Source organism: Lepisosteus platostomus, chromosome 10 (assembly GCF_059453375.1).
Source record: "Lepisosteus platostomus isolate fLepPlt1 chromosome 10, fLepPlt1.hap1, whole genome shotgun sequence".
NCBI lineage: Eukaryota > Metazoa > Chordata > Actinopteri > Semionotiformes > Lepisosteidae > Lepisosteus > Lepisosteus platostomus.
In genome coordinates, this window is record NC_142620.1 from 8,904,483 (window position 1) to 8,918,411 (window position 13,929).

A 13,929-nucleotide genomic window follows, 5' to 3' on the forward strand; every position below is an offset into this window, starting at 1 on the left:
CCCTGCCTAGTTATTTCATGATACCTACCAGAGATTGCAGCCTGTCTGGAGCTCTTGCATTGCATCAGAGGGAGAGGGTGCCTGGTATGTTCTTGCCTCACTCAACCGTTCCAGGTGACAGCATTGCTTCCCTGCACACATAGACATCAATCCAAACAAATTACAAACTGGAACGAGAAGTGAGTAAAGCAGAAAAATGTTCTTGCAATTGGGGTTTTCATTACGTATTCAATAACAAGATAAGATGTTCATTTAAAATGGTGGATTTAGCTTTGTTCAACTTCTTGATGTGTTTTAATTTAAAGACAAGGTGAAAAAGAGTCTGGCTAATCTAGAGATAGTAGTCTACCCTAACTTCCTGGGGTGGCCAGGACTGAATTCCTCTATTTCAGGGAAAGTGCTGATAACTGCTGTTTGTTCTCTCCACCTAGTCGCCTGTAGACACCTGAAATCTGTAGACACAAACAGGTTATCCAGAGACTGGTGAACCTGACTGTGCTTATTGGGGAGATGAAGATTAATCCTTATATGTGACATATTTGTTAAAAAAAAAACAAATGACTAAATCATCTTTGTAGGTCACGCTCAGGAAGAATCAGAAACACAATGGCTGTTTTCCATGAACACAATATATTTCTTTGTCGCTGCAAATTTTTCAAATGATTACCACCAACTCCTGCAGTGCTGTTGCAGTATCGGGTTTCTTGTGCACCATCTGTGTGCTTGTTTTTACGGACTTCTCTTGTGGTCTGTACCGTGTACAGGATGGTGTGGAATACAGCTTCACTGAGACTCCCCTTGTGGGAACCAGATCTCTCTCATTGAAAGAGCCATTTCACTCACAGCAACAGAAGGCCCTGTAGTCTAATACAAAAGGGCCTGACACTCCCTGGTGTCTTTTCTGTATGCTCCAATGTCAGTGAGTGGCTCCAGCTGGTAATGTATAAGAAGTGCTATCAATGCTTAAACGGGTGACATTTCGTACAGCGTATAACTAGCTGTACTGTACGTACAGTATAGCTGGAGTGGAAAGTTAGATTTCCACATTCGTCTGTTCACTAGTTTCGATCACAAAGTATTTTTAATACCCCCTTATAAACAAGAAACGAATAAATAAAAGTAGGTCTGCTGGTCGTTTTTCATGCGTTACATATTTATTGCTTAACTAGTTGTGAAACTAACATTCCTGGATACCACTCATTACAACGGTGCTTGCTTTGCAGCTATGAAAAACCCCAAGGTCTGCAACAATGTTTGCAGTATGTGTCATCAGATAAAGCATCACAGTACACGCGTTTTCATGTGAAGCATTTTAGGAAAGTACAATGAAATACCTATTTTAATCTGGATAATTGTTCAAATGAAGGAGGTGTTAAGGAAAATATACGCTACTGCGTCTTTAAGCAGAGCGGTTTTAAATGGGAGGTGTGCACGCTCTTCAGCTAATGCTGGAGGGGTGACATCACCATCGGCCAATAAACCGCAATTGCGAGTCTTCCCCTAGTAATAAGATTTTCTGTGCTCATACAGCTTCCTAATACACTTATGCGCAGATGGTTCTCGTCACGCGTTGCCCATTCAAGGTACAGTAAGCATTTGCCTAAGTTTATTTTTCTTACCATCATTTTCTAGGTGAGTCTAATGCTGAGTACAGTATATTTGGGAGGTTTTATATTTCTGTAGCTGTCTGGAGGTCTGCGTCAAGTCATTCTGGCAGGTTTACATGCTCGTTGTGGGGCATGCTTTTAGTAACGGACACGAGCCTAATGAACAATCTGCCGTCTGCGTTGCATCGCCTTTCCTTTCTTTATTTCTTATTCCGTGAACGGTTTGGCCTGGGATGCTATCGGTTGAAGAGGGTGTGTGAGGGAGCGAGACTGTCTCCGGGCGCTGCAGTGATGCAGATTTTCATCGCCGTGGAGATTCTGGTCTGTTATACTCTGCTGGTCGCGCTTTCTGGCTGCCCGCAGAGTTATGAAATGGCCATTTTCTTTTCACTCATAGATTTCTTTAGCCTATTACTTCATAACTGTGGAGTTACAACGTTAGTGATCAGAGAAACCGTGAACGGCTGCGCTGAACTGGCGGTGTTTCCCCACGCACCATCTCCTTCCTTGTCCCGAATAGAAACTTTAAAAACCAGCCGACAGAAAGTGCTGTGGTAACAAAAATGAAGCTATGGCAGAAAAAGAGTCTGTAATAATAAAAAAAGTTTTTGTTTTTCCATTTGATCCTTTCATTCCCTTCTGGGGGAATGGAGAATTATAAAACGGTTCAGGACAAATAAACGTGACATTTCAAGGTAGACTTAATTCTCAGTGGGTTTGACTTGGTTAACCTGCTCTGTGGTTCTTGTGAGGTTTTGATAATTATTTGACAATATGGAAGGAGTAGTTTTTAAAATGGCACATCCTGTTGAATGTTAAATAGTATTTGTGAGATTTGTGGATTTGAAATGAATGAGATCCAGCATGTCTTATGATGTACAGTAAATAGGAAGCCTATATTGCATCTATACATGATGCATCATTTTGTATTGTATGTATAGAGTGTAAAATCATTTTTGCATCTGCACAAAATAAAACGATACTTTAGCACAGCAGTGTGCAGTGAAGGAAGAAGCATGGGGCTGTGGTACAAAGAAAGCCCAGGGATGAGACTAGCAGAGGAGACAACATGCTGTATGACCTGAAATGGACTAGGCCTATTTGAGCGATACACAGATCTCTTTGGCCTAGGTCCTCCAAAACACTTTGTGCTAAGCCTGTTGACTTGTTTGAAGACATACAAGTTCCTGATGGGGCCAGGCTAAGCAGTTTCTCAGCATATAATGTATGTGGTTAATAAATAATGAAGGTTTGTACTTTGCAATAGCCCTTTAAGTGAATGGTAGCACATGGGCATTATTCTCTGTGCTCTTTGGCCCCTTTTAATTATGAATTATGAGAATTCAGTACAACATTGTTTAACTTTGCTTTTTCTCTGTCACATATTATTTGCCTAGTGATGGTACTTGTCTCTACAGTTTGTATACAGAATAGGAACAGGCTGAAAACTTGCTGTAAAGGATAAAGACTCAACTAGCGACTAGGAACTCCAGAAATGTTTCCTGTTGCTGAAAGGATTTTGGGAAAATAGGTTAGTTCCATTCAGTGCATTTTTCTTAGATGTGAATGCCTACTAACAGTTACATCTCTAAGGTAGAGAGCTGTTATTTGAAGAGAGCAAATGCTTTTGACCATTTTCAGGTTAACACTGTGCCAAAGAGTAACTGTGAGACATTTAAAATAAATTAATAGTGGTTGTACAACTTCAACATTATTTCAAACAATGTAAAATATCATGAACCCTTAAGATAGGTTACCTTTATTGACGATCCTGCATCATGAACGTCGATGAACCAGACTGCTTCTTTTTCTCAGCAGTTGGAAGAATTTCTGTGGCTGTCGTGGGGCTTCGGTGAGAGTGGCGCGAGGATGAGGAGGCAGCAGCAGGCCCTGTCATGACCCTGCCCAGGCCATGCAGACGGGACTGGGGGAAACGCAGCACACCGACCCCCGGGCCCTGGTCTTCCTTCAGGCCCGAGTGTGTCTGGAGCACATCCGCAGCCAGACCAAACCCACCATGGCCAAGAGAGACTACCTGGTGGACGCCGCCAAGCAGATTCGGATGGCTCTTGACAGAGAGGTCAGCGAGGACTATGAGGCCGCCTTCAACTACTACAAGAATGGAGTGGACCTCTTGCTGAAGGGAGTACAAGGTACAGTAACAGCGCAGAACATTGGACTTCTCAGAGCCTGCAGAGAGCTGAAGAACTGTGCTGTTCAAGGGTTTCCTTCTCTTCTTTATCCAAGAACTTCCAAGACCTTCTTTCACACTGAGATGCTTTCGGTGCCCCTCTACGTCTGCTATAGTAACAATAGTTTAAAAGAAACTATAAAGGCACAAGGGAGATTCTCAGCTAGTCTTTGCAAGTACAGTAATAATCTGCTGTTGTAGAAAAGATGCACATTGCTTTGTAATGCCCCTTCTCTCTCTGGCAGTGCTTTTACTTGTGCAGGGGCGAATGAAATAGAGACGGATCACAATAGGAGCAGGGGATAGTCTTTTGAAGCCCTCATTTCTGACTGCGCTTTATTTTCTCATGTCTCAAGTTAAAATTACTACAAGATGCACCTCAGATAATGAAGTGGGGGGGCTTTTAAAAATCCTGTTGACACTCGCCTTTAAAAAAGAAACCACATTTGTTCAAGTCTGGCTTGAACCCAGCCACTTGAAAGACTTAATGATCTATGTTGCTCAGTTTTTTTTTTAATTGTTTATAGTTTATTTTGCAGTACTTCCACATTCTGAATTATCTAGCAGAAGTAATGACTCTGAATGAAAAGAGGGAAGTGTTTTTATTTGCTTCAAAAGAAGAAAGAAGTTATTAAAAAGAAGAAATGAAGTGTATTGTGTCAGAATCTAGTCTGCTCTGGTATTGTTTTTACTGTGGCCAGAGTTGAGTAACAAACGGTCAGTGAAAACATAGTCGGGCTGAGGCCAGAAACATTTCTTAACGTAATAAATGACAGGACACATTCTGGCATCACTTCTGTGAGCTCTATCATTTTTGTCACTCATGGAGAAGTGAATTTCTCAGACCGCTGCAGGTAAAAGATGTTGGATGACCCACAGACTATTGAAGGAGTCTGCTGTGGGGGGGGGGGGGGGTGGATGTGTTTTTACTGGTTTGTCTTATTATTGCAGTTGACCCAAACAAGGAGCGCAGGGAAGCAGTTAAACGGAAAACCACTCAGTACCTGAAAAGGGCTGAGGAGATCTTCAACTCCCACTTGCAAGGCAGCCTGGGAAGTGTATCCTCCAAGTCTGAGGTACAGCCCAAAGAGGGGCGGGGCCTGGTGACACACCCACAGAAATAAGGAACCAAATAAGGAAGGAAAGGCATTGTCTCAGGCAGACTAGATGGATTTACGCATGACCATTTTTTGTCTCCTCCCAGCTTCCTCCTCTTTGTGAAAATATGCTGGACATGTGAACCACAAACCTGTGTTGCCTGATCCTCTCCCAAACATTACATCAAAAATATCCTGCATGTTAAGAAATTGTAGTAGCTAGGCGTGTCAGACAAGTCCTAGCAATGCATGATACAGTATGCTTTTCTCATCTGTCCGTGGCGCAAACATCACTGCCTTTTTGGTAAATCCTGAGTCATTTATCTGCTTCTCATACCCATCTTGTCTGTCTCAGGCTCACTGTCAGATTTCAGTATAGCAATTGTAATAGCTCTTCATTTTACTTTTAGCGGAGAAGTGGAGCAGAGCAAGTAGAGACTGTAAACTTTGTAAAGGACCTTTAGGTCTGGGTAGCTTCTCTGTTTATTTATTAAATTGTAGTGTGTGTGGAACAAAGGTCAGTTAGCCTTATACTAACTGAATTCTGGACAGTCAGTGTGACTGTCCTTATAGTCCCTTATAGTCAGTGTGCCAAGTAGTTCCTCTTCCATCATCAAACACCTTTCTTCTTGAATCCATAGGGTTACAGTAGCTTGAGATTCCGGCCAGTCAGAGTCCTCAGCTCACCTGTGGAGGACCTGAAGATGTGCAAGGTCATTGGTGTCATTGACAAGGTAAATGAATCAATCAAATTGGTCTTCAATATGCTGCGCCTTTAAAAATGTAAAATTCAGGTCTCTGATTACAGCAGCTTCAAATAACTTTGGTCTTGCAAAACTCTGAAGATGGAGCCACAAGATAAACCTGTTTTGTTGGTGGTATGTCTCTACAAGGCAGACAGTCTAGCTCATTGTGCTTGTCAGGATCAGAATAACATTTTCACTTCTGTTGTATTCAGGTGAGACTTTCTTTTTAAGAATTGTGGTGAGGGACGGGGAAGTTCACTTTAAGAATAGTAAGCACAGTATCAGCAGAAACCAAATGGAAACTAAGAAAGGTGTTAGCTGTAGGTGAAATTCCACCTACCACCTTTCAACCACTTTACAGACTTGAGCCTTTATCTAGCGATTGCATGGACCTTTGCCTTTAGTTCTGGGCTATCTGTTGAAGAATGGAAGGCGTGTATAAAATTGACATTCTGAATACAATTTCCAGATAGCAGGTGATGCGGAACTGGATTTGATGTCATGTGAGAAAAAGCACAGGAAACACCTGCTATCAAGGAGGGTTTTACTGTTGCCAGTTATGGTGAAACAAAAGAGGAAGCTGTAAATCTTTCTCATTCTCTTGTGCTAAATCACATGATATTCAGATATGTTCTGTAACAACCCTAAGCAACCCATCTTATTGTCCATGGAGTTTATAATTAAAATCCATAGGTATAACACCAGTTCTTAGTTAATTGATATAAGCATTACAATCTTATGAATTGCTGATATGAAACAATTACAATTTACGTCTTGAAACTTGAATACATTTGATCTCTTTTGTATTGTAGGTCCTTACTGTCCAGAATTCTATCACCAAGGAGACGTTTGTTGTTAAAGTAAGTATTAAATGCTTCTGTATTTTTTATTTTATTTTGTTTACAGCTTGAACAATATGCCCAGATACCAGAGAGAACATACAGGTACAGATGGTAACTTTGAATCAACCTCAATGATACCTAGACTGGTCACTGAGTATCTTAAGTAATGGATTCAGCTAAAAGGTTGTATCTTTCGTCAGAGGCAATAGAACCAGATGTGCTACCTATCTGTTCAGAAAGCCAAGATTCTGTTTGCTGTTTGAAACAGAATTTGGTGTTTCGATTTTATTTCCCTATTTAGGATGCAAATTTATATTATTCTATATGCATAAAATATAATGTTCATTTTGAGGTTTCAATAGGAACTCTCGAACGTCGACACTAGATTTAATTGAACTGAATTTGTCAATTTAATATTGTTCTGAGAAACTGAGCTAAAGTTTTTTTTTCTAATTTGTTCCTGTCACTCTGATTTACAAGGACAAAAGAAGAAGTTGTAATTTTTTGTTTTCCACAGAGCCTGCCAAAGTCCAGCTGGGATGGTCATGAGCAGCAGACTATAATTCCGCAGGGAGTGCCTTTCATGGTGCAGCTACTGAGGTACTACGTCAGTGAAGATGCTGTGTTTCTGCACCTGGAGCACGTTCAAGGTGAGGTGACTCCCTGAAGTCCACCAGTGTTATTAGTTTCACTGTCCGAGCAGGAACAGGGGGCTTCAGGAGCATCAAGCCAGGGCTGCTCCTAAGACCATTTGTTGAGATGTTTTCTGTGCAGACATTTTCTTACTGAGCCATTATTTACAGTACATAAATCGTGAATAGAAGTGGATGTTCCTTGGTGGATGTGCAGCCTGGCATACTGAGGACTAGTACATTTTCATTAATAGCTTTAAACTATTTGTCACATTTCAGTCTTATTATGAATATAATGACTGTTACAATTAAGAGCGGCCCATTTGTTAGTTAGTAACTAATTAGTCCAAGGAAATTATCCAGCCAGTTCTTGAATGTAAGCAGGGTATTGATTTCCACAATATGGCTGGGTAGCTTGTTCCAAACTATTTGTGTAAAAGTTCCTCCTGTTCTCTGCTTTAAATGCATGTCCACATGGTTTCTTAAAAAGATTCTTATTGCCGCCCCTTTTCCCAGGAGGAAGACTTTTCTCTAAGCTTCACAAACGCAGAAAGGACAGTGTTAAGGAGCACCCAGAGTGCTGCAGTCCCACACACAGGAAGATTAAGTTGAAAAACAGTTACACCTCTCCTACTTTGAGCCTGGACTATGATGAAAGAGGCAGATGCACCACAAAGACTGCGTTCTTCACAGAGGACTCTTCACACCCAGATAGCTCTGACACAGAATCTCCAGCCTCCTGGGCAGAAGCACATCACCATCTGGAGACCTTTAACACACACTCCTACTCGGAAGACACTGGCTGTTTGCTCACATTCAGAAAAGACCAGGTCTGTCGTTGTCCAGATCCTCAGCGTTCAGATTCCTGGGGTTGTTCAGGATGCAACTCTGGAGAAATGCTGAGTGCTTCATCAGGTGACTTCCCACAGGAACCTCAGAGCCCATGTCCTTCTCATTGCGAATCTCAGGAAACCTCTGCTCTCCTGCCTGACTGCCCTTGTCAGTACACAAGAGAGAGTCCTAATAGCGCGTCTGATGTTTCACCAAAGACTATGATAAATGCTGATTCTGCTGCCGAAGCCAGTGTCACATGGTGTGCTGCTGCTGCTCGCTCCAAGGACTGTAAAAAGTCTGCACCTTGTTTTGCACCGAGTATAGTTCCTGGAGGGAAGGGAGACACTGGAGTACCTCAAGCAAATGAATATTCTGTGGAGGGTTCAGATTGTAAGACTGAATCCAGGGTGAAGGAGACTGTGAGTCAGGGCATTAGTCTACAGTCGAAGGACATTGAGGCTGTCCCCACAAATCTGCAGTTTACTTCCTATGACCAAAGCCAAGACGATGGCACTCGGAAAGAGTGCTGTTGCGCTCCGGCCACTGGAGGCGCTTGTAAGCAGTGTGGCAGAAAGAAGAAGAGTGATGGAATACCCAGCCTGGAGCTCTTCCCTGTACAGAGCAGAGGGGTCATGCAGCCAGGGTCTGGAGGGAGCAGTGAAGTCATTAAGGGAATGGAGGTGTCGCAGTCATTCAGATCTGCGTGCTCCTCTGATTGTCCATTAAAGGCAGGACTTACCTCAGGGAATGCCCATAAACGCATGACTCGTCTAGCTCAAAGCCCAAATGCTGCCGACCAGTGTGACCTCCTTACTGCACTTAAGCCAGAGAGTTGTGGGGAGAATGACCCAACGCTGATGTCCAGCAGGAACATAGGGCAGGGGGAGGAAGACGAAGGGTGGGAGCTACTGAACACAGTGACTGGGGATCTTCCTCAGAACGAGGAGGCGGGACTGTCCAACTCAGGTGACTCCAAAGCTGTGTCGCAATGTTTCAGCAGCAGAAAAGACTGCCAGGGGTTGGTGCCCTCCTCTGATGTGCACATTGAGGTGGATGGCTGGTGTCTGCTGCCCAAGGTGCCCTCCAGACAAGCCACTGACAAGCCCAGACAGGCCTGCTGGGGCCTCCCGGAGGATAAGGTGCGCTTGTGGGTGGCCCAGATTGTGCTGGCCGTGGAGAGCCTTCATCAGCAGGGCATCCTGTGCCGGGACCTCAACCCGAGGAACATCCTGTTAGACAGCACGGGTCAGTGAGTCTGGCGTGGTTTTCAATGCCCTGTGATAATCCCTCATATAGTCGCCCGTCACTGTCCTGAAATGTTTAAACAGGACTCTAATTTTACCGTTGATCCACTGCGGGTAAAAGCGATTGTTTTTTTTTATGTGATGAAAACACACTTGTGACTGGCAGTTTAAGGGTGAAGGCGATTAAAATGAGAAATCAGTACAGGCTTTAGTGGTAAGAGGAGCGTTCAAGTAGTACCTGAATCTCGAGGGCTTAAATGAATATCAGTTTAATCAAATCATTTAATTCCCATGTCATCTGTGACGTAGAATTATGAAGCATCCTAATTTGTGTATGCCAGGGCTCCCACCTCATAATTTGAGAATCAGAAATCCCTACCTTGTTCTGGAGTATTAGTGTCATGTAATTTTAAAAGAGCCAGCTGACCGGTGTGAAATTTGTCTCTTGAACAGGAAAGGTCCGCCTGACCTACTTTGGCCAGTGGAGTGAAGTTCAGCCTCAGATGAGCACCAAAGCAGTGGAGTACATGTACTGTGCACCAGGTAAAGTAGTCCTTTCTGGAGAGCCTCATGTGTTTTAAAGAGGAGCCTTTTGACAAATGCAGGCTAATTAAAAACCTTGATTGATCATTCACATAAAAGCAGCACCCTCTAGTGCTCACAGTTGTAGTTTACAGCATGGTTTAATTATTTTTAATGGAGGGAAGGGAGTTAAAAATCACTTTAATCACATTTCCATATAAACAGTGTATTGAATATTCTGACAAAATAGCTCCACCAATGAAAAATACTTAATCAATTCCCTATGTATATATATTTATGCATCATAGAATTGCACAAATTCTTGAATGTCTAAAAACAGTTCAGTACTGTATATACAGTAAGTCAAGTTTAAATGTTTTTCGCTGGCAGAGGTGGGAGGCGTTTCGGAAGTTACAGAAGCCTGTGACTGGTGGAGTTTGGGGGCTTTGCTGTACGAACTTCTCACTGGAATGGTGACACATTTATTAACTTACTCCTTTTCCAAAACATCTGTTAACACTCATCTGTCTGTTTTATTGGAATTCAATAAAAAAAAATGATTTTCTAATCATTAAAATACTACCTTTTCTATCTAGTTAATTATTAATACTGTAATCAAGTTTATTTTAACAATTAATTACCCATTAATTGCTTGGGTGTAAATAATTTCCTTCCAAACTGACACACATTTAAAAACTGAAGTTCTGACTCAGAAGTAGTGTTGATGGAGCTTCCCTTTCTTTGGACTCGTAGCAGTCTATTTCCTTCTTCCTCTTCATATCCGTTCACGTCAAGCTCCGTTGTTCCAGCCTCAGTACCTTCCCAAGAGGCTCTGTGTTTACAACCCCCTCTCTTCCGCCCCCAGCCCCTCCGGCAGTTCCACCCCTCTGGAGTCCTCCCTCACACCCAGCTCATCATCCCCGACCACATCAGTATGGCGGCTGCCTCCCTGCTCACTGAGGTTAGGCCACTGTGATTGAGCAGCTCTGTAGCCTGACCATTGAGATTGACAGCGCAGGTCTGTTTTCCAGCCTTTTAATCAGTCTTTTACAGACTACAGCAAGTACAGTATGCTTGCAATGTCAGCTGGAAAGGTGCAAAGTTCAAGATAGTTAAGATTTTGTGAAGTATTTCCGTAATTTATGTGATTATGGACGCATGCAGGCAGAAGCCTGCCATGTGTGTTTGAACACCACTCTGTGGAGATCGTGAACTAACTCATCTCTTGTCCTCGTCTCTCAGCTCCTGCAGTTCGATGCTGGTTACCGTTTGGGCTCCGGAGGAGGCGGAGTGAGTGATATCAAGTGTCACCCATTTTTTGGCACCGTTCCCTGGCACAAGCTGAGCAGTTAGGAGTCCGACGCCCTGATTGCAGAGCTTACTAGCACAACTGAGATGGAAGAAAAGGGGGCGAACCCAGACAGCCTCTGAGAGACAGAAACCAGTGAAGCCCTGACTGGCTTGTAAGAACCATCACTTGAACTAAAATGAACAGGTCCCAAGCTGAATGAGGGATGGGGAAAACATGAACTCACACCCAATGTTAAGACTATCATTTGAATGAGGATGTGCATGTAATATGTAGGAACTGCAGGTTATGTATTAGTCATTATAGTGCTGCACTGACTTTCTCAACATAGTTTGATGTCATACAATATGCAGATTTAGCGATGATTGTCTTTTTGGGTGCAGAGAATCGCCTGAATGGGCTGCACAGGAGAGGTGCTCAGCAAAGATGAGCTACAGTTCCTTTTTAAACCTATAAATGTATACCACAATTTTGCATTCGGAAAAGAAGTGATTGCAAGAAAAGGTTAACTGTGGTCTTTAAATAAAACCTCTCTAATGGGTGTGAACATTTAAACTTAACCCAAGTTCCTGTCACGAGTCACAACTGTAACATTAACTAGATCATGGCCATGGCATTCCGGGATTTTTTTCAGGAAACCATTTTGTCACAAGGACAGGTTATTGACTTTTCCCATATTGCAGCAACAAAGAGATTAAGATGCCTTTAAAGAAGTTTAAACAAAGTTGTTTTTGTTCTTTCAGAGAACTGATGTTACCTGGCAGATCTTAACTATGAGCATTTGTATCACTGCATAAGTTATTAAAGCGAATGAAACTTTACTTATTAGCTCTTTTTTAAAAAAAAGTTTTAAAGACGCAGTTTATAGGTTTCTTTAAATCCTCACCCCTAACTATGTACAGTACCTGGTGATTCTGACTAGAAAATCAACTCGAACTAATTTACTATTTAAGTCTTCAGGCAACAATCAGAATCCCCTGCTAAGAAGGACCATGCTCACTGTAAGGGTGCTTTGCATATGATACATGGTCATATAAGACTGGCCCTGAAGGCTATGGTTGTATTCCCACGATCTATGTGTAGCAGATGAACCAAATAAGAAGGGTAAGAAAAATGATTCTTCAAAGTACACCTTGACAAATTCTTCCCAAATACATTATTGCCTTAGGATTGTCTTAGAGTAAACGCCTAAGGAAAGTGCTTTTCTAACAAAAAATATAAAATAAAAACCTAACGATAATGCTTGAGATTAATATTTTAAGCTTTTACAAAATATTATTTGATTTAAAAAAATCAATGTTATCTTTAACCTTTCCCTGAAATCGGCTTTGTTGTGCTTCTGATTCACTTAATTGCAAATCTTATTTATATTCCTTCTGTTTGATGTCACAGCTGTTCACTTTCATCTGAAATGGGGAATAAAACAGTCATTCATTAATGAGTGCTTTTTTATTCCTTTATATTTTCTATTTACTGTTGTTTTCCGGGAAAAAAGAACAGGGACATGCAGTCACAAGAGGACAGTGGAGGCAGAAGAGAAATAGCCTTTTGGACTACTGAACTTGCCGTCAGGGGTATTTTTATAGGATCTACAAGCAAAAAAGGTTATTGAACAATACTTTAGTTACCACAGATAAAGGAGGACTGGTTATAATGTTATAAAAACTGCAATTCCAAGAATGTGAACAGCTACTGGATATCTAATTAAGTTGTCCACAGCCATAGACCTGTAAGCAATCAACAAATTTAAGGGAAAATCTGCACATTTTATTTTTCTTACAATATGAGCACTTCTTTGATATTTACTCTGTAGTCATGGCAATGACATAATTGGTGATGACCGTACCGTAAAACTTAATTAGATTTTACTGCAATTTCTCTACCTTTGTGTAAAAGGTATAGCCAACAAATGTTCTACATTCTATAAATCTGTTAATCATTTTAGATTAATAAAAATCCTTACAAATAGAAAAGCTCAGTGAAGATGCTATTGAATGTTCCATTTTCTTTTAATTTAGAATCACAGATTATTTTTGTTGTGCTAAATCGATTTGGAATAGCCATTTGTGTGTTGTTCACTTCTCGGCCAAGTATTTCCACTCTTCCCTCCCCATGGCAGTGTTCAGACATTTGTGCGCCACCTAGTGGGGAATTCTGGTCACAGGTAGTAGCATGACATGAGCTCGAACCCGTGATTGGAGAGCTCAATCTGTGCTGGGGACGGGCCAACAAAAGCCATGAGAAATGCTAAACAACTTCAGAAGTTTTTTTACTACTTAACCACTGGTTATGACCATATCTTTAAGCACAGCTCAGGGCTTAAGGCTGTTTTCCGAAGCCTGTAGGCGTTTGGAGGGCTGTTTTATCAATCACAGTACTGCACGTTTGTCCCTGGCTAGTGTGTGCTGAGGGTCCAGTTGTCCAAACATTTTTTTTTTGTTCAGATTTTTCCTCTATTGGTGTCACACCCAGTTTGTAACTTTCTGACAACAGGCAGTAGCTGGCAATAACTGCACTTATAGACATACAGGCCCATTAGGCTTGCCTGCTGTACATAACTCATTCACAATCAGAGTGTAAATCTGTTCATATTGGAAATGGTTGCAGAGGATTGTGTATTATATTAATAACTAACCTTAAGGGTTATTATTGCAGATTCAGTGAGTTGATTCCATCACTGACCATCCCATTACAGATTCTTAAAGTAGTATTTTGTATTAAAAAAGTTTGACTCATATGTGCATAAAAAGCAAATATTTAACAGTCCTTACTGCCTTGAGCATGGAAACAAAAACTACTGGCAATAAAGTATTTGCTTTTACAGAAAATCAGAAGTGTTAATACTAAGGAACTCAAACTAGAGAGCATTTTTTGGTGATTTCATAACAGCCAGTTTTATATTTTT

The 13,929-nt window shown here is 41.6% G+C and overlaps 1 protein-coding gene across 11 annotated transcripts; it reads left to right on the forward strand.

The window, feature by feature from the left end:
* Positions 1-1,442: 1,442 nt before the first annotated feature.
* On the forward strand, positions 1,443-12,462 carry rps6kl1 (ribosomal protein S6 kinase-like 1). Of its 11 annotated transcripts, none has more exons than XM_088647950.1 (12): positions 1,452-1,583; positions 3,026-3,138; positions 3,423-3,760; positions 4,750-4,874; positions 5,537-5,629; positions 6,454-6,501; positions 7,001-7,133; positions 7,632-9,194; positions 9,647-9,736; positions 10,106-10,188; positions 10,581-10,676; positions 10,958-12,462. In XM_088647950.1, the coding sequence occupies exons 3-12, from the start codon at positions 3,520-3,522 to the stop codon at positions 11,066-11,068; spliced, it is 2,583 nt and encodes an 860-aa protein (XP_088504076.1). In that variant the 5' UTR covers positions 1,452-1,583; positions 3,026-3,138; positions 3,423-3,519; the 3' UTR covers positions 11,069-12,462. The 11 variants fall into 11 exon arrangements, 10 of the variants coding, with proteins under 10 accessions (XP_088504078.1, XP_088504076.1, XP_088504080.1 ...); XM_088647954.1 differs by having other exon boundaries at positions 3,426-3,760; XM_088647953.1 differs by having other exon boundaries at positions 1,522-1,583; positions 3,005-3,138.
* The last annotated feature ends 1,467 nt before the right edge of the window (positions 12,463-13,929 follow it).